Source organism: Cynoglossus semilaevis, chromosome 11 (assembly GCF_000523025.1).
Source record: "Cynoglossus semilaevis isolate Cse_v1.0 chromosome 11, Cse_v1.0, whole genome shotgun sequence".
In the NCBI taxonomy this organism is placed as follows: Eukaryota; Metazoa; Chordata; class Actinopteri; order Pleuronectiformes; family Cynoglossidae; genus Cynoglossus; species Cynoglossus semilaevis.
In genome coordinates, this window is record NC_024317.1 from 19,923,289 (window position 1) to 19,940,668 (window position 17,380).

At 40.8% G+C, this 17,380-nt stretch overlaps 2 protein-coding genes across 4 annotated transcripts in view; both read right to left on the reverse strand.

The window, feature by feature from the left end:
- Positions 1–1,903: 1,903 nt before the first annotated feature.
- golt1a (golgi transport 1A) lies at positions 1,904–3,968 on the reverse strand. Of its 3 annotated transcripts, none has more exons than XM_025060497.1 (5): positions 3,830–3,968; positions 3,413–3,504; positions 2,430–2,608; positions 2,284–2,347; positions 1,904–2,177 (listed from the first exon to the last, which is right to left on the reverse strand). In XM_025060497.1, the coding sequence occupies exons 1-5, from the start codon at positions 3,852–3,854 to the stop codon at positions 2,148–2,150; spliced, it is 390 nt and encodes a 129-aa protein (XP_024916265.1). In that variant the 5' UTR covers positions 3,855–3,968; the 3' UTR covers positions 1,904–2,147. The 3 variants fall into 3 exon arrangements, with proteins under 3 accessions (XP_024916265.1, XP_024916266.1, XP_024916267.1); XM_025060498.1 differs by having other exon boundaries at positions 3,735–3,875; XM_025060499.1 differs by lacking the exon at positions 3,830–3,968 and having other exon boundaries at positions 2,430–2,755.
- A 5,079-nt stretch (positions 3,969–9,047) lies between these two features.
- Positions 9,048–17,380, reverse strand: part of plekha6 (pleckstrin homology domain containing, family A member 6) — a gene marked incomplete at its 5' end in the record, with an annotated part of 48,185 nt that continues 39,852 nt past the window's right edge. The window contains 13 exons of the mRNA XM_025060495.1: positions 9,048–9,520; positions 9,820–9,927; positions 10,330–10,478; positions 10,571–10,704; positions 11,481–11,630; positions 12,308–12,466; positions 12,562–12,665; positions 12,826–12,895; positions 15,289–15,428; positions 15,518–15,629; positions 16,367–16,462; positions 16,579–16,728; positions 16,842–16,922. Coding sequence (XP_024916263.1) covers positions 9,830–9,927; positions 10,330–10,478; positions 10,571–10,704; positions 11,481–11,630; positions 12,308–12,466; positions 12,562–12,665; positions 12,826–12,895; positions 15,289–15,428; positions 15,518–15,629; positions 16,367–16,462; positions 16,579–16,728; positions 16,842–16,922 — 1,443 coding nt within the window. The remainder of the gene's footprint in view (positions 9,521–9,819; positions 9,928–10,329; positions 10,479–10,570; positions 10,705–11,480; positions 11,631–12,307; positions 12,467–12,561; positions 12,666–12,825; positions 12,896–15,288; positions 15,429–15,517; positions 15,630–16,366; positions 16,463–16,578; positions 16,729–16,841; positions 16,923–17,380) is intronic.

Genomic DNA, 17,380 nt, shown 5'->3' on the forward strand with positions numbered 1-17,380 from the left:
TTTCTCTTTGTCTTTTCTTTTTTTATTCAGGTTGAGGAACTGCAGTTTGTCAGAGATCAGCTGTTCTTCTCTGGTCTCAGCTCTGAAGTCCAACCCCTCCCATCTGAGGAAACTGGACCTGAGCTGGAACAAACTGCATGATTCATCAGTGAAGGTTCTGTGTGGTCTAGTGAAGAGTCCAAACTACAGACTGGAGGATCTGAAGTCAGTATAAAGTGTCATCTACTCCTCAGTATTGTTCTGATCACTTTCTTCCTCAAAGTTAAACGTTGTGCTGATGTTAACACATATTTGTGAACATGTTGTGAAAAGGTGCAGATACAAACCAACCGTTTCCAGTCCTGACTGTAAGAGTCAAAAGTGAAGTGATAACAGTGAGAGTAAATCTTGACCCAGGTCTCTGCTGCTCTTTGACCTGGATGTGACGCTGACCTGTCTCCTCTGGTGTCTGTTGTCTTCTCTCCACAGGTGGAAGTACTGGACGCATTGTTGTCTTCTCTCCACAGGTGGAAGTATTGGACCATGTGACCTGATAAGAACCAATCACCGTTTTCACCCTAATATTCAGACGTGATGTTTGGAGCCTAGAGAGGAGAGCAGTGAGGCAGGATTTCTGAGAACCAGTTTGTGACTTTTTTTCCTTTCTGTTTCTGTTGTCATTTTTTTATATATATATAGTTGTTGACCCCTTTAATTCCTACGGAGCCCCTAAAGGGACATGGGAAAAAAATATCTTGTGCTCACGATAAAGTGTATCTAAGACATTTTACCACACATACATTCAGGGTAACACATTAAAATAACAAAACAATCATGTACAGTACGTACGGTTGGGAAATCTAAGATACCGGCATGGGTGACATATGTACTGTATATATCAGGCGTCGGCAAACCTTATGATTCGCGGGCCACAATTGGTCCTAAAATTTGACAGGGGGGCCGGGTCAGAAGCAGATAGATGGAGCGTTCGTGTGAACTAATACAAATGACATAAAAGTCATGCATAAATGCTAAAAGGCTTTTAGCCTTCTCTACGCCATCTATAGGGAAAATGTGGGCATTGCAGGGAAAAGGCAGAAGTATAATCACAATACAAACCAATTATATAATTTGGACAAGTTTGGCGGGCCGAATTACAAAGCTGAACGGGCCGCATCCGGCCCCCGGGCCTTAGATTGCCCATGCCTGGTATATATGGTGAGCTTTTAATTAATGTAGGTACCTCAGTTAGACACAGGAGGGCAGTGTTGTTGTGCCCTCCTATCGCAACGACTGCGATAGGAGAGGGCACCAGTGTATTTCGTGATAAGTTTCACGTAATTACGCGATGTCTGTGAAGCACACTGGGTTTGCTTTGTGCATGAGCTGCGCTCTATGAATACAATTAAAATTAATGTAATGCGTACTCTCAGAAGGATCAGGAGGATTTACGTATTTACAGTACCCTTCACGAACCTCCCTACACTGTTGTCAACAGTAGAATAACAACAACAACAGTGCCCTCCTGTGTCTAAATGAGGTACCCTACATTAATTAAATGTTCCCCATATATGCAGTACAGTACGGCATGACATGTCGGTATCTTAGAGTTCCCAACCGTACATTAAAAAAAAACAAAACAGTCATGTACAGTACCATGATTGTTTTTTTTTTTTTAATCTATCACCCTGTATGTATGTGTGGCAAAATGTCTTAGATATGTTTTCTCGTGCGCACGAGTTTTTCTTTTTTTAGGTAAGAAAATGTTTTTTATCACGAAAACAATGGAAATTAAAAAATATATAAATTTATCGTGAAATACCTCGGTATAGATCTATAAAGATAAACTCTCGCGACATTTAAAAATATATAAATTTATCGTGAAATACTGCGGTACTGCGGGAGCAAAAGGAGAACCGTGATATAGAGAGGGAACACCATATTTTGGGAAAAAAAAACCAAATAGTTTTACATGCTGACTGACGTCACAGAGAACAGATCTGGGATCAGCTGATGTTTAATCTGTCAAGACCATTTTCATTCCATTGTTTTGTTGTTGTTGTGATTTAAAGCTGTAGAAAATACAGGGCATTGTAAAAAATAACTTATTCTTTAGGGTTTTCAACCAAATAAATATTTGTTGTTCTTCGCTGATGACCTTCTTCTGCTCAGACCATGGAGGAGCTGCTGGAGAAATACTGAGGAAAAAACAAAATAGAGAAAAAACGTTGGTCTGGTTCTCACTGCGGCCTGTGATATCGTCTTCTTCAATAATACACACATGGATGTAAATTTCAAACTCACTGTGCTGAGGTAGGGGATGTTTAGAGCTGACAAGACGAATCCCACGGCCATAGGGAAAAAGGACCTGTGGGCGATAACAAAAAACGTTTGTTTTACTTTGTAACCTACAAAGTCCTGGGTTTCCGACAGTGTCTTCTCTACATCACCTGAACAGCAGAACGAAGCCGTAACTCTCCACCAGCATCCCAATGATGGGCCAACGACACAGCACCAGAGAGACCCCTCCCAGGAAGAAGAAGGAACCTCGGAACTTGTGTCTTTGAAAAAAGAAGTGAGCTGTCCTCCTTAAACCGATGATGAAGGTCAACCCACTCAGGAAGAGGATCTGAGACGTAGAGGGAGTCACAGAGAACAACCGTGGTTGTAAAACAGCTGAGGTTTGAAGACACAACCAGGACATTTAGTAGAGTTGTATGATGGCGACGCAGGGAGAAGTGATCGAGAGAGTGGCCGACAGACTCGGATGGAGATGCTGAGAGATGCTACGATGCATGAGCCAATCAGCGTGAGGAACAGAAAAGCATGCTGAATTAGCCAATAACACGCAGAGTACGCATTGCATTAGCCAATGGTAAACTAGTGATTTTATAATGTCTATTAGTTTATTTTTCGCTATATAGCAAAAATCTTGTGAGATTGTATTTTAAAATAATCCACAATTTACTGAGCGAGCGAAAGGAGAACAGCAATAGAACACTGTAAACTGAAAAGGTCCTTGGAAACGAGCCGACACAGCAAATTTAGTGGTTTGTTTTTTTTTTACTTATTCATACCATTTTTATTTGTTTCTGTCATTTTTGCTGTTAATTTTTTTGTGGATAAAAGTTAAATATGGAAATATAAGCATACTGTACATTAAGTGTTTATAACTAGTGGTGTGTATTGGCAGGAATCTGATCTGAATCTGATACACGGGCAACAATGCAATAATGTATCAACAATGCTGTTACATGCTCTACATCAGGCTACTACAACTGATTGGATCTACATTTGTAATCACTAGAGGAAAAAATGAACCAACGGCATGAATATTATCATGTATCTTGTTAATTTAAAGATATATATATATATATATATATATATATAAAAAAAATCCATACTGTGCTGTAAAATATCGAATTTTACTCACATTTCCGAACGCCAACAAGACAGAGTCAAAGTACAGCAGCACACCAAAGAGCAGGAAAAATAAACCAAATCCCATCAGACCAACTCCAATCTCTGAGAGAGGAAAAATCAACAGTCAGTAAGAACGCGGGAATTAAAACGTATTTCATTTGATACACAATCAGCTTTTGACTGATATACTGAATGAATTTATTTTGAAGTTGAGTTCTTGTACGTTTGGCAAAAACAAAACCAAAACTATAATGAATGAAGCAGTGTTTTAGCCCACACTGACAGTAGACACCTCTGCAGCATTTAGCAGCACAGACAACATCAACACTTACATGAGTCCAAACGGTCCTCAAGCCAATTCAAAACCATCTCCCTGTGTTATTTTCATAGCCCATCATGTGCGAAGACGAATCGTACAAAGACTTACTCTGGAATTCCGTCACGACAGCCATAGTGACTTCCTACGTCTCCCCTGGTCTTATTTTGGTGTGACAGGACAAACAAATGTCATTCTTTTCTCCACTGCGACCTTTATACGTTGACGTTGTCAACATCTGAGATGATCATTAACCAGAGCAGACACAGAATCAGGCTCTGCATTTAAACACAATGAGTCAGATCAATATTTTGTCCCTGTCTGTTTGGGCTCATGGAAACAGTTGATTATATTTAAAATATATAAAACATAGACCAAATATATGGCCAGGCTGCAGAATAACTCACTATCATTAGGATATGATCTGTTTGGGCTCATGGAAACAGTTGATTCTATTTAAAATATACAAAACATAGACCAAATATATGGTCAGGCTGTGGAATAACTCACTATCATTAGGATATGACCGAATAATTCTTTTGATGCTGGAGTTTTGTTTGCCAATAGTCGTAGGTTCCTTTAAGTCAGTGGTTCTGAATTATTTTCTACCCACCTTGGGAAGAAAACCTCCCTCACACCCTCCTCCCCCGTGACCCACACCCTCATGAACTGAGAACCTGATAAAAGGTATATTTGTTTGTACAAACCACTGTATGAGTTGCTGCCACCTAGTGACTGGAGGTGTGTTTTCATTGAAGCATTACAGCAGTGGTAGTGTCAGTCTGTCTAATATATTTGATGAAGGTGTGTGACATATTTAGTTTTTCTGATTGTCCATGAATGAGAAAAGAAAATGTACAGGGTGAGACAGAAAGTACCGTGCCGCACCGATAGGGGGCAGTGACGTGCGGTGAGGTTCATGACTGACAGTGCTGAACCCTATAGCACAGTGGGTAACAGATACATGTCGCTGCATCGTCGTCTGCGCAGAGGGAAGATACTATTTCAAGACTCAAAGCTTTTTCCCAACTGGATTTCAAACTAGATGGAGTCAAACTAAGGGTAGGATCTGATTTCACGCTTAACTAGTATTAACTACTAATAAAACATGGCCGACTTTCCGCTCTCCATAGTGCAGCGGGTGAGTGTGTTCCCCGTTCGTTGGGATTTCATTCACGACATATAAATTAAATGTTTATTTTTTAAACACATTTTGGCCTCTAGAGCACTGCCTCAAAGGTAAGTTAAACGTTTAAGTAAGTAAATGTGAGCTAATGTAACCGGTTATCAAGAGAGGGTTGATGTTAAGTGCTGTGAGATTTGAAGTGTATGCTAAGTGGCTACCGCTAAGCGGACCTGTATAGTGAGTGGAAAAAACGTATGCTGGTGTTTTTTTAACGAATGTTTTTTATGCATGTCATGATACAAGTTAGTTAAAAATTCTTCACTGAAAACAAATTCATTTATTGTTTTTCATGAACATGATGTTTTATTGTGGTTGTTTCAATGTTGTTGTTTTATAAAACCATGCCTTGAAATGGCCAGATTTATGGATTTGTTCGAGCTAACGAAGTTCATACGGCTAGCGACCAATGACTTTGACTGTGTGTTATTCTAGTTGCATATGTCTGTCTGCGAATGGCTGTGTGAGTATATATGGGTGGAGCCCTGTCACGTCGAAGTGTGAGTTGGTTATACAGGAGCTGTTAAAACACTGTTTTTGTTCTGTTGTGGTCGGCGTGGCTGATAATAAAGACCCCAACTTCACTGTTTCTGTTTACCTCTGCTGTGGACAAGCACAAAGTGAAGGGAGTTAGCCCCGGAGCTGATGTTAGCTTTGGCCCTGGAGCATATCACTAAGTCTTCCCTGTGCATTCCAACTACGGTCGGGGCTCCGAAGCAGGAAATAACTAACGTGTAACTAGCCGTCTTACAGACACTGTGTAAATATCCTATGTTACAGCGTGGACACCTGCGGCGTATAGAAACATGCAGCTTATATATGTACAATCATTTCTTTCTTTTTAAATCAAGTGGATTCGGATTATATTCAGGTGCGCTCAGTAGTCTGGAAATTACGGTAGGCAATGTTCCTGTGTTCCTGTTGTGGGTCTTTGTAGTCTTATGGATATCTGGCCTTCTGTGATGGCCACTTTGGACTTCAGTCCATAGTCCTGAGGTCTAACGTATACAACTCCTGCCCTCCCCAACATGGAAGAACTAAGCCAGTCAGTGTTTGTGGACTTTATTCTTTTGGACATCCAGATAAACAAGTGAAGAATGTCAGGAGCAAAGTCTATCAAAAAATAAAGGGGGTGGGGGTAGACAATTAACCTCAGGCATTTTGGCAGTGTATGTAATTATCACCACATATACTGTATATAACATCAGGGATTGTACGATGAGTCCAGACAGTAAGACGTGTTTTCTCAGCCAGAACACTGGGATGAATTCTAGAGAAACACAACATTTGTTTACATTCACTTTATTGCAAGGGTTTCTGAAAGCAAGCCTAATATATGTAACCTTTTTGTAAATAATTTGCATAGTTCAAGCAATTTAATCTATCTGTACCCAAAACATAAAACAGAGATTACACATAACAGGGTATACTGTAACTTAAATCCAAAATATTATATACACTGGCCAATATATACATTGTATATATTATGTATTTCCAACATCCACAAAAGCTACATCTAGTATCAAATATTGAACTTCACCTTTTGGCTGTCGATTCTAAACAAATCAGATTCCAATTAATCCAAAAATATCTTTATTCTGCCTCTTCAAAGAGCTACAAAACAGAAGTAAAGTCTTGGTTGTGAAAAATGCTAAACTTTGGGTAATTGAGTGTAAAAATCGAACGCGACAAAATCTTGCTGAATATTCTTGCACCTAAAAAAATATGAACCGCCTCCCTTTCTTACAAAAACCTGAACCAAAGAAAAATAGACACATTTTCTACAACTTGTTTTTGCTTCATGTCTGCGTTCAGAATTAAAAAAACAAACACAAAAAACAGTTTTTTAAAATTCTCTGTAACGAACAGACGCACGTCTGGATGTTAAAATGGACAAACTGTAGTTTTATATAAAGGCAGGTCAGTTTAACAATAATGAGTGTGTAAGTGTTCATTACATCATGAAGGACGTGTGTGAGGGAGCGGGGGGCACAGAGTTTAAATGAGGAGGAATGACAGTGTTGTTAAATTTATCATCTGTGATTGGTTTATGACTTAGATAAAAATAAACTGAACTTGACAGAGTAGCATGTTAAATACCACAAATAAAATAATTATTAGTGTTGAATAATGATATTTGAAAGCATTCAAATTTTAATTTATTTAAAATAAATGTTTGAATCAAATGTTTTTTTTGTTTTTTTTACATATTTACATAATGTCTTCAATTAAAAGAAAAATCCTCCAAATTTAAACTCCAATGTCTTTTTGAGTTTTTGGGTCAATAATCACAACACAGTAAACACATATTTTAGACTTTTGGCACAGTATGATTGGATGAAATGCTAGTGTTGATACTGTATGCTACATGAAAGTACTCCCCAGTACACAGATCTTCTCCTAACAAATACTTTACACAAACCAGCTTTTTAAGCAGAGATTCCTGTTAAAGGTCACTTATTTTTCCCCTTTCACATACTGTACACCATTTCCATACACATATATCCAACATACTTCACCCATACACATGTGGACCATCACTAGAGTAATCTGTTGAACATTTTAAATAGATAGTAGATGGCAGTGAGACAATGGGCGTCAGGATACATTACATTCATGAACAACTGTCTGGAACACCACATCATGCTCTGTGCTAATGTTAGCCTTAAAGCAGTGCAGAACTACAGTATGAGGTTGTAGCCGTGGGGACTTTGTGGAGGTCGGAGTTTTCTGGGTTTTGGTCACCGGCGGTAGATATGAAAGTGCTCAGAGTCAAATAAACCTGTGTAGAGAGTGAACAGGTCCAGTCTCACTGATAAATGAACTTGAATATTTAACTGCAACTGCAACTGCAATTAGATCTGACTAGACGCTGTTGAACTTATTTACATATATTCTATAGGTGTGTGTGTGATGTGAGATCCAAATAAAATCATCTTCTGTTGTCCTGAAACTGCTGGTGGTTTTCTTTATGATAGAATTCTTATTATTTACTCTTTGTGCGCTGGTTCAAAACTCTAAGCTTTCTGCCTGGAGTGTTTGGTTTGTTTGTTGGATAATTCATCAGAAGAAAATCATCTATGAACAATGCTACTGGCATCTCACTGAAGACAGTGGAGTCCACATCCCAGAGTAGACAGTAGAGTCCACAGTAGACAGTAGAGTCCACAGTAGACAGTAGAGTCCACAGAAGACAGTAGAGTCCACAGTAGACAGTGGAGTCCACAGTAAACAGTATAGTCCACAGTAGACAGTATAGTCCACAGTAGACAGTGGAGTCCACAGTAGACAGTGGAGTCCACAGTAGACAGTGGAGTCCACAGCAGGTCTGTGATGACTCACGGCCAATGCTGTTCTGCAAGCTTATCTTTAGATTTGAACTAAATGTTTAAAGCTGTGTGTGGTTGTAACCCGGGCTTATCTCGAGTGAACCTGAATCTGCGGTGTAAAGGTAATCTCAAATAGGACCGCTAATGTCAGAGAGGTAGATGATTGAACTTTAGAAAACCAGTCAGACTGGGATGTGACGCTGTTAGCAGAAGTGTTAGATGGATGGCAATTCATGGAACATTAGCCTTGGTAGCATGAGATCAATGTTCAGCCTGGAGATGGCCGTCAGTTCCTCTGACATGTTGACAATACAGATGTTTCAGATGTGATGTGTAGGAGAGAACAACTTCACGTGATGATGTCAGTGGGGAAGAAGAAGATGATGAAGGGTTACTTTTGCTCTTTTCATCTCCGCTTTCATTCCCATTCTCCGGTCCATGTAAACATATCTAAGCTAAATGACCTGTTTACTTTTGTGATTGATGTAAGATGTCAGTGATGACGTCACATTGTTTTGGGGTCCAAATAATGTCTGTAATAGTAATGGTGACATTTGTGGTTAATATGACGATGTCATGGTGTAATGAAGTGATGATTCGGTGATGTGTTTATGTCGGAAAAATACTGTAGGTTCTATAGGCATCACAGTGAGTACACCAGTACACTCTTTGTCCTACACAAAGAATAATCGAAATCTGTTTCGCTCCACTGGTGGAACTGAAGAATTTCTTTTAGATACCTTGTCTGTTGGCATCAAGAGTCCAGACATACAGTATGTCCACTGTGTCCTTGTTGGTTGGGCCTGGTGTCCGTCCTTGTTTGTTTCGTTGACCTCAGTGACACAGATTCATCTCGAGAGGTTTAACACTCGGGCCGTTCTTTACAGAAGAGTCAACTTTCTATTCTTTTATTCACTTGCCTTTGCCTCCAGAAGCTAAAACCACAATTTCATCAATAACATCTCTGCTTTGTCGATCATGTCCTGAGCAAATAATGTAGAAATGTTACACAACTAGTGCTGTAGTGGTTAAGGGATCACAGTCTTTCCTTGTGTCACAGGACAAAAAAAAACCCAAAAAACTGGAGGCTTGAATCGGATGTTTGAAAAGTTGGACTTTAGAGTCTTTACAGCGTCAACCATAATGTTCACTTTTTATTTGAAAGATGTCCATGCCTTTTCAAATCAGCGTTAGTCCTTTAAAAAATAATCTCCATTTTTTTTTTTTTTCAATTGTACAGTCATCCTCAAAAAGATGCTCCGTCAAACTCGACAGCAGCCATAGCTTGAGCTGCAGAGGGTAGAAAAGCGAGTGAGATGGATTATTAAAAAATAAATAAAAAAATAGCAGAACACTACCTTTGTACTCTTCATGTATTGCGGAATCACATAAAGCTTTAATTATTTGGCGATCACCTCATTTTTCCTTAACCTAACAATAAAAAGACATTAACAATACAAAGTCCGAGACTGTGCAGAAAATAAAAGAATAAAATGTAAAATAAATTAAACACAGTAGCTAAAGAAAAAAACAAACAAACTAAAAGACAGAGACTGGGACTGGGTTTCGAGGTGTGAACACACACTCACCTGGTCAAGCTCACACCTTCATGGTGTGGGCAGAGCTGGGGAAGTCAGCAGAGGAAGGGGGAGTAGCCTGTCTGGTCGGGGACGTAGGGGAGCTAGGGACACACTGAGCTAGAAGGTTGTGCAGGGGGGAAAAGGTGGAAAAAGAGGAGTGGGGAGGAGTAAGGGAGGGAGAAGTGAGCGGGTGGGGAGGAGTAAGGGAGGGAGAAGTGAACAGAAGGGAGGCGGGGAGGGGATGTAAAAACAAAAAATGGAGAGAGCCAATCACTGGGGGGGAAGACAGTGAGGTAGACCAACAGTAGGGACTGTACGACCCTGACCTGCCCACAGATGCTGCTGCTGTTGTTGTTGTTTTTTTTAACCTACATTTGCTGTTTATACTTAGAAGAGTCCTGCCTTAAACTATTGCAGAGGACTACATACAGTATACGCTAGACAGACACACACAGTTGACCTAGAGTGTGATAAATGTGCCCTCTCAGCTCGGGGCAGTGGTGCGGACAGAGCCCTCACCAGAGAGAATGCGGCTGCGTCGAGACGCCTCTGTAGCCAGTGTGCAGGAGATCTCGATCAGCTTCTCCTGCTCCTGCAGCTGCTGCTGGGAGCTGGCAGGAGCTCCACCCTCCGTCGGTCCATCCAGGAGAGGAACCATGTTCTGCAGACTGAGAGATGTGTATGGAGAAGATATTTCTGAGTAAAAACTTGACTCTGGATCCATAGGCCCTGTGTGCATTTTCTTTTTTTCAAAACCTACTTTGATTTGGCAATCAGGGTCTTGATCCGCTCCAGTTTTTTCTGCTTCTCCATCTGCTCCTCAGGACTCAAGGGGGAGTCGTCCTCTAAGTCCAGGTTGCGTTCTGGGATCAGAATCTTGTCAGGAGCCATGAACTAGACCAGGGTAGAAGGCATAGAAACCAATCAAGGATTATTATTATTCCATCCATCCTTCCATTTTCATCCGCTTATCCGTTACCGGGTCGCGGGGTCCAAGACCGCCACCCAAATCACACTGCACCGTTCCAACCCCCCTGAACCTTCCTGCGGGTGGTGAGTCCACTGGAAGGTACCAACCGCCCTAACCGGTGCCACACCAATGACAGAGACATTGCCTCTGGGCCAAAGCGCCACATTTATTATTATTATTATTATTATTACAGTGGACCCCCTAGATACAAGCTTCCTGGAATACGAGTATTCCATGTTACAAAATCACAGTAGTGATGTTGATGATGTAGCAGTGATGAGTGGCGAAGATGAAAAAAAAAAAGTTAAATATATATATATATATATAAAAATATATAATCCTTCTCCTACGCTTAGTGGCCCCAACACTTGCGCTGTCTCGGTCACTGTCCCTCGCTTGTTCATTTTTCCCATTTTTATAACAATAATATAAAATGTTTTCTTAATTATTATTATTTTATATTAGCAATATATTTGCTTATATCTATGTTTTTGATTTTTAGATGGGGGATTAATAGTATATTAGGGGGCTGGAACGAATTCATTGGTTTTTAGGAGGAAATTAGGGGGGACTCGTATCTAGGGGGGCACTGTATTATTATTAGTCTTATTATTATTATTATTATTATTATTATTATTATTATTATTTTGTTGTTTTACAATCCAAATTTGAAGATAATGAATGAAGGAACTGTTCTCACCAGTTTGTTCTCCAGCTGATAATGTTCCGGCTCAATTTGCAGCCGTCTCAGTCGAGCGATCTCCTCTCGTGGTGACTCTTGTCCCTGTTCCCGGACGGCTGCCTCCAGATCCTTGATGTCAATTTCATGAGCTGTTAGCCGCCGGCGAACCTGACGCAAAGAATCACGGATAAAAAACAAAAGAACATACAAGTAAAAACACGCACATTAACAAAAACATAATCTGTCCACCTGATCACAATGATGACTGCATTTACAGATCACTTCATACTTTCATTTTTACTTTGACCAGAACTTTTAACTCAACTGTAGAAGGCAACAAGCTTTAACTGACACTTGCTGCCAGACGGGGGCGACAGAGGAGAGCTTGTGCTGGTCATTTTTTTTTTGTCATTTATTTAATGGATATATTTAATGTACATATATTCTGTCGGATTGATAATCAAAATATACTATACTACTACACTACAGTATAACTGTACTGTGTGTAATTAGTCTTTAATAAGTAATACTAATAATAACCTTCCAGTGGACTCACCAACCACAGGAAGGTTCAGGGGGGTTGGTATGGTGCAGTGTGATTTGGGTGGCGGTCATGGAGACTGCTGCCCCCGTGACCCGGTAACAGATGAAAATAGGTCGATGGATGGACTAATCTTCTACAAATTGCAAGGGAAGTTTAAAAGTCTAAAGTCTTTTTGCATAGATTTTATTTGCGAATAAAGTGTGAGATTATAACAACATTTAGAAATGATATCGTTGTCCTACTGTAGCTTTATGTTGATGCTACTTTTGAGATTGGGGTGAGCAGTTCGTTGTGATCGTACCACTTTGTAGTTGGCTGGAGACTGGCCTCCTGACAGGTTCAGACTCCGCCTCTTCTCCCTCATGGAGCTGCTCTGGTTTCGGCGGAGTCGTTCGTTCTGCTCCTGGACACTCATTTTTGACTTGGCCTCTGCAGTAAACACAGCACTCTTTGGACGCTCCTGTTTCACAGATATAGCAGTTAAATATTATTATCATTAAATAAAGTGTTTAGAATGTTTGAGATACTTCGGAGGTGTGGTAGAAGTTCACCTACCCTGGAAATTCCATTGGGAACTCTACCATTATGCTTAGAAACATCTGCTGGGCCGCTGTGTGCTTGACCTGTGTGGGCCTTGGTTCTAGGAGGAACAATGCCAACTGGCAGAGAACACAGGGAAGACATTAGACTGTGGCAAAACACAGTTAGGTTTTTCATGGAAATAATGTCAGTCTTGTTTTTATTTAGCTCAAGGAACTGATCGACCCAGATACAGCAGATGTAAGGTGTGGAAAGTGACACAACGGAGATCTGTCAAACCTTTATTCATGGTGGAATGTCTATCCTGGACCTGGTCCTGCTTCTCGCTGTTTTGTTCAGCAAACTTGCGCTAAAAAAGGCATAATAAAAATAAGGCAACGACTCTTTGACATATTTAAGACAAAATGCAGAAAATGTAAAATGTTATGGAGATGGTGTTAAATGCCTGATTCATCATCATCTTCTAACAGTCGCTTCAAACAAAACGTGGTTCTTATTTCTGACACATCTTCCCTGAAACTGTGTGACAAATTGTTCTATTAAAATAAAAATTAAATTTATTTCAATGTGTTTTAATAATATATACAGTATATACAGTGTATATATATAATTATTATAGTTATATAATTAAGATATTATATATTAATGTTCCAAACACAAGATGACACATGACAACATTTCTTTAGACATCAAACACAAGTGTGAAATATGAAGTCATGTACTTTTCAAAGTGTACTTCAAGTACTCAAGCTGAGGAGCAGTAAGTGATAGGCAGGCAGAGGAACAGGACAGGAGAACAGAAGGTGAGCTCTAGACCCATCTTCAGACAAAGGCAAATGTTGGAATGTCTCAGTGAACCAGGTCATTTGATCCAGAGTAGTTCAGTAGAGGACAGCTGGACCTTCTTGTTTTCTATAAGACATTCCAACTCTCATCTTAAAGACCCTGTCTTCAGTCGCCTCCTCTGTTGAGTGAACTGAAGCAGCTGGTTGGACTGGAGGTGAAATATCTTCTAAAAAACATGAAAGTCCAACTGTCTTTCATTTGTGGGGAAGTTGACCAGAAAAGGTGATGATCGACAAGGAACCTGGGTTTGTGTCCCCGTAACTACTATGGACTTGACTTGTGTTTTGAGGTCACGGCACAGACTATGTCAAAAGAGGGGTTGATACCTTTCTGATGTGAGCATCTTCACCATCAAGGTAACCATCATCCAGGCCCAAGCTGCACAGCCAGGCAGTGCTGTCAAAGGGCAGGGGAGGGACAGAGGGAGGGGAGACGGGGGAGGACTCTAAAGGGTAGTAAGCTTTGGGAAGGGGAGGTCTTGGGGGGACACTTTCCTACAGACACCATAGGTAAGGGTTGGAGATAGGGAGGAGGAAGGAGAGGAGGAAGAATCAGCCAGGCAAAGAGAAAAGAAGAAAGAGCACGGGAGAAATTCTCACGGAATGTATTTTTGGATTCCGTAAGAGAATTTTGTACCAAACAAGCAACAGACAGACTGAAGAGGGATTTCATTTCAAATATTCATAGACAGTCTCTGTTAAACAGCCAGCAGGTGGCAGTGATTTCTGCTCACCACTTAAACCAAACACAAAGTAATTTTTTCTTCAACTAAACGTTCATCTAAATATACACAAAGTAATTTTTTCTTCAACTAAACTATATTTTTTAGCAGATTAAATCTGCATTTGAGTTGTATGTGTGAATGAGAATAATGAGTGTCTTTTACAATCTGAGGAGCAGTTAAAGTAAATTTATCCAGGTTCTACTTACTGACCACACATGTCAATGGTTCTATCAAAAAATTCAGCATTAATGTTGATGACTGTAAACTTGATAAACTTCAGACAATCTGATGATAGGATTTCAGAGATTACTTTGCATGAAGACTTTCCCTGAGTCCTGATCAGACTGTGTTGTTACAGACATCAACCAATCGTGGCCTAGTTCATCTTGAGCGCTAGGATAAGTGAGCGGCCGAGAGCCTGGCTGACGATGGTACTGTGTTTTTGGACCGTCACTTTCAAAGCTACAGAGTGAACAAATGTCTGGGCTGTAACACCAGTCTGACAAATCGTTAGACTGAGAGGAGCGGTCTAGAGGTGGGATGTGAGATTGTGGGGCCGAAAAACATCTGGTTGATAAGGGGTTTCCAAAACTGCTCTGAAGTTCTGCTGAAAGTTGTGGTTGGGGGTCAGGTAATATGTCTTTTCTTGGGCCAACCTTACCCCCCCGAGGGCAAGTGTCTAAGGATATATGGCTTGAGGTTTGATCAAAAGAAAGATCAAATTGACCCTGGACTGTGTTAAGAAGCTGAAATTGCTGTAGCTTTAAACTGTTCTGCTGTGCTCCCCCGACTGAGACTGTACTTGTATTTGGGTCAAAGTTAGAATTCCAGTTTATGTTCTGGTCTATTTCCTCTAACACAGGGTCTAACCTACCCCAGGAATCCCAGTGGGTTTGGGAGTTTAGGGGGGGCTGAGGAGAGGTTTGTTCACTGATTTTACAACCATAATACTTTTTATTTCCTGCCTCAAGGCATGTGTCAGACTCTTGATTACTTCCGGGTCTACTCCCCAGCCTAGGGTTACATTTAGAATTAGGGAGTGTACACGACTTAGGGCGAGGTCTAGGACTTGATTTTCTAAGATGTTCGGGCTGGGTTCTGGGGTCTAAGCACAGGCCTTTTCCAGGTTTTAAAAAGGGGGTGGTCCCCAGCTGGGTGTGTCCAGTGCTTACCTCCAGGCCCAGGGGTTTGGTAAGGGATGCCTGGGAGCCGGGCACTGGGGAGAAAGGACTGAGTGGACTGGTGAGGCTTATTGAGCTCAAGGGACTGGCAGGACTATTGGTGCTAAAGGAACCTGATGGACCGCTGGTCACTGTTGATGAGAAACACAGGGTGGATTAGGATTAGAGTCGGTGAGGAATTGAAGCCTTTGGATATGGAGCTGCAGCTGCACGGCCTCACCTCTGTGCTTGGCTGTGTCTGTTCCTCTGGATGAGTTGTTCTTGTGCAGTCCCTCTAAAACATCCTGGACTCTCCAGAACTCTTTCTGGATGTGCCGACGAACCAGTTCACTCTGGAGGGTTCGGAACCAAGTAATAGACGCTTGATAAGTGTTTTATGTTTACATTTGTTAGCAACAATCAGAAAACCATAAACCAGAGGTTCCCAAAAGTGGGGGAGCGCCCCCTGGAGGTGTTGCAGTGCTATTGCACGGGGGGGCACGGATGGAATGAATAAATGAAACGTAACGCCAGCATATCGTAAAATGCTGTAAATGTTTAACAACAGACTGGCAACAAAACGGACTGGTTGAAGGCTGTGTAAAATGTATATCTGATAATAATATTGCAAAGACCATTATTTATAATTCTCACTCTCGTTTTTCTTGTCACCTATTCAATCTGCTCGGAGCAGCAGTAACAGCACTTCGCAGAGCCCCTCCCACTTATTCCCACACAAAATCTCACTTCTGCTAACCAAAGATGGCAATGCTATCATAAAATGGCCAAGGTTTTGATGGAACTCCTACGTAAACGCTTTTGTTTGGGCTGAGTGGCGCGTAAATTTTCTTATGAACTTTAATGAATTAAAGTGTTCGCTGTGCAATTGTGACAAACATACAGTTTGGCGACTTTTCTATTATCAATAAGAATGTTGCTAAAAGGTTAGCAGGTTAAAGGTTAATGTGAAGTACATCAGTATAAACAGAACTTTAGTTCCTATTGTTACTGCTTGGTGGATTAAAAAAAAAAAGTGTTGTCTGCAATATACACCTACGCCATTATATCTACAGAGAAGACCACTCCTCACCTGTCCTCCAGCATTGAGCTGCTCCCACAGGTCTCCATGGATGGCGTGGGCTTCGTCCTCCAGAGCTTCAAACTCCATGCGAGCTGTGGTTAAGCCCTGAGAGATGATAACAAACACAAAAACTCAGACTTTCCTCTCGATTCTTACCACACATTCACGGCACAGGGGCATTGAAGGGCAAGCAGGCTGAAAATGCTGAGTGCGAGTCTTACACTGGAGGCTTGTGACAGCTCTCCTCGGATGTTGATGAGCTGGTTCTGCAGCGTTTCCTTTTTCATCTGCAGTTTCTCCATGGCCACGGGTTTATTATGGTAGAGCTCCATGTCCTGGTGGGTGGACACCAGCGCTTCTTCTAGGCTGTCCTGAGGGGGAGACGAGTGAGTTTATTTCTGATTATGAACTAGCCGCTCCGATTATTTTTACGTTTTAATATTATATATTATAGGATTCATTGTTCAACAGTATAAAAATGCACCTTGTCCATTCTCAGGCGGTGGACGAGACCCTCGTGGTCCTTCAGTATTTGGTTCTGCTCGCACAGTCGACCTAAGAGTTTCTTTGAGGAACAAACAACAAAATATCGATTAAGTGGAGAGCACTTTTTTTTTTTTACCAAAAAATGTTGAAAAGTTAAAGAATTAAGAAAAAGAATAGTTGGACTGAGGAGAAAAATGAAGGATTCTACTTTTGTCAGTGTACATTTTTGTTCACAATTTTTTTTTTTCAGTTTTGACAAATTCTGACCTTCTGAGGTCTTGTGTCTTATGGTCTTGTGTACCTCATAAACTGAAATCTTAAATTACAGAATACATCAATGCACGTTTCTTAAGAGAAACACTCCACATCACCTTCTATTTGCTCTTCCTATTAAAAGTAAAACTGAACCACCCATAGGATTTAGAGCGAAAGGGGGTGGGATAAAGAAGAGGAGGAAGAAGACAGACGAGAGAAAACCACAAGGGTCCTTTTCAAGAGCTAGTTGTCTTTAGCGTAGCCGTCGTTAGTTGGAAGAAG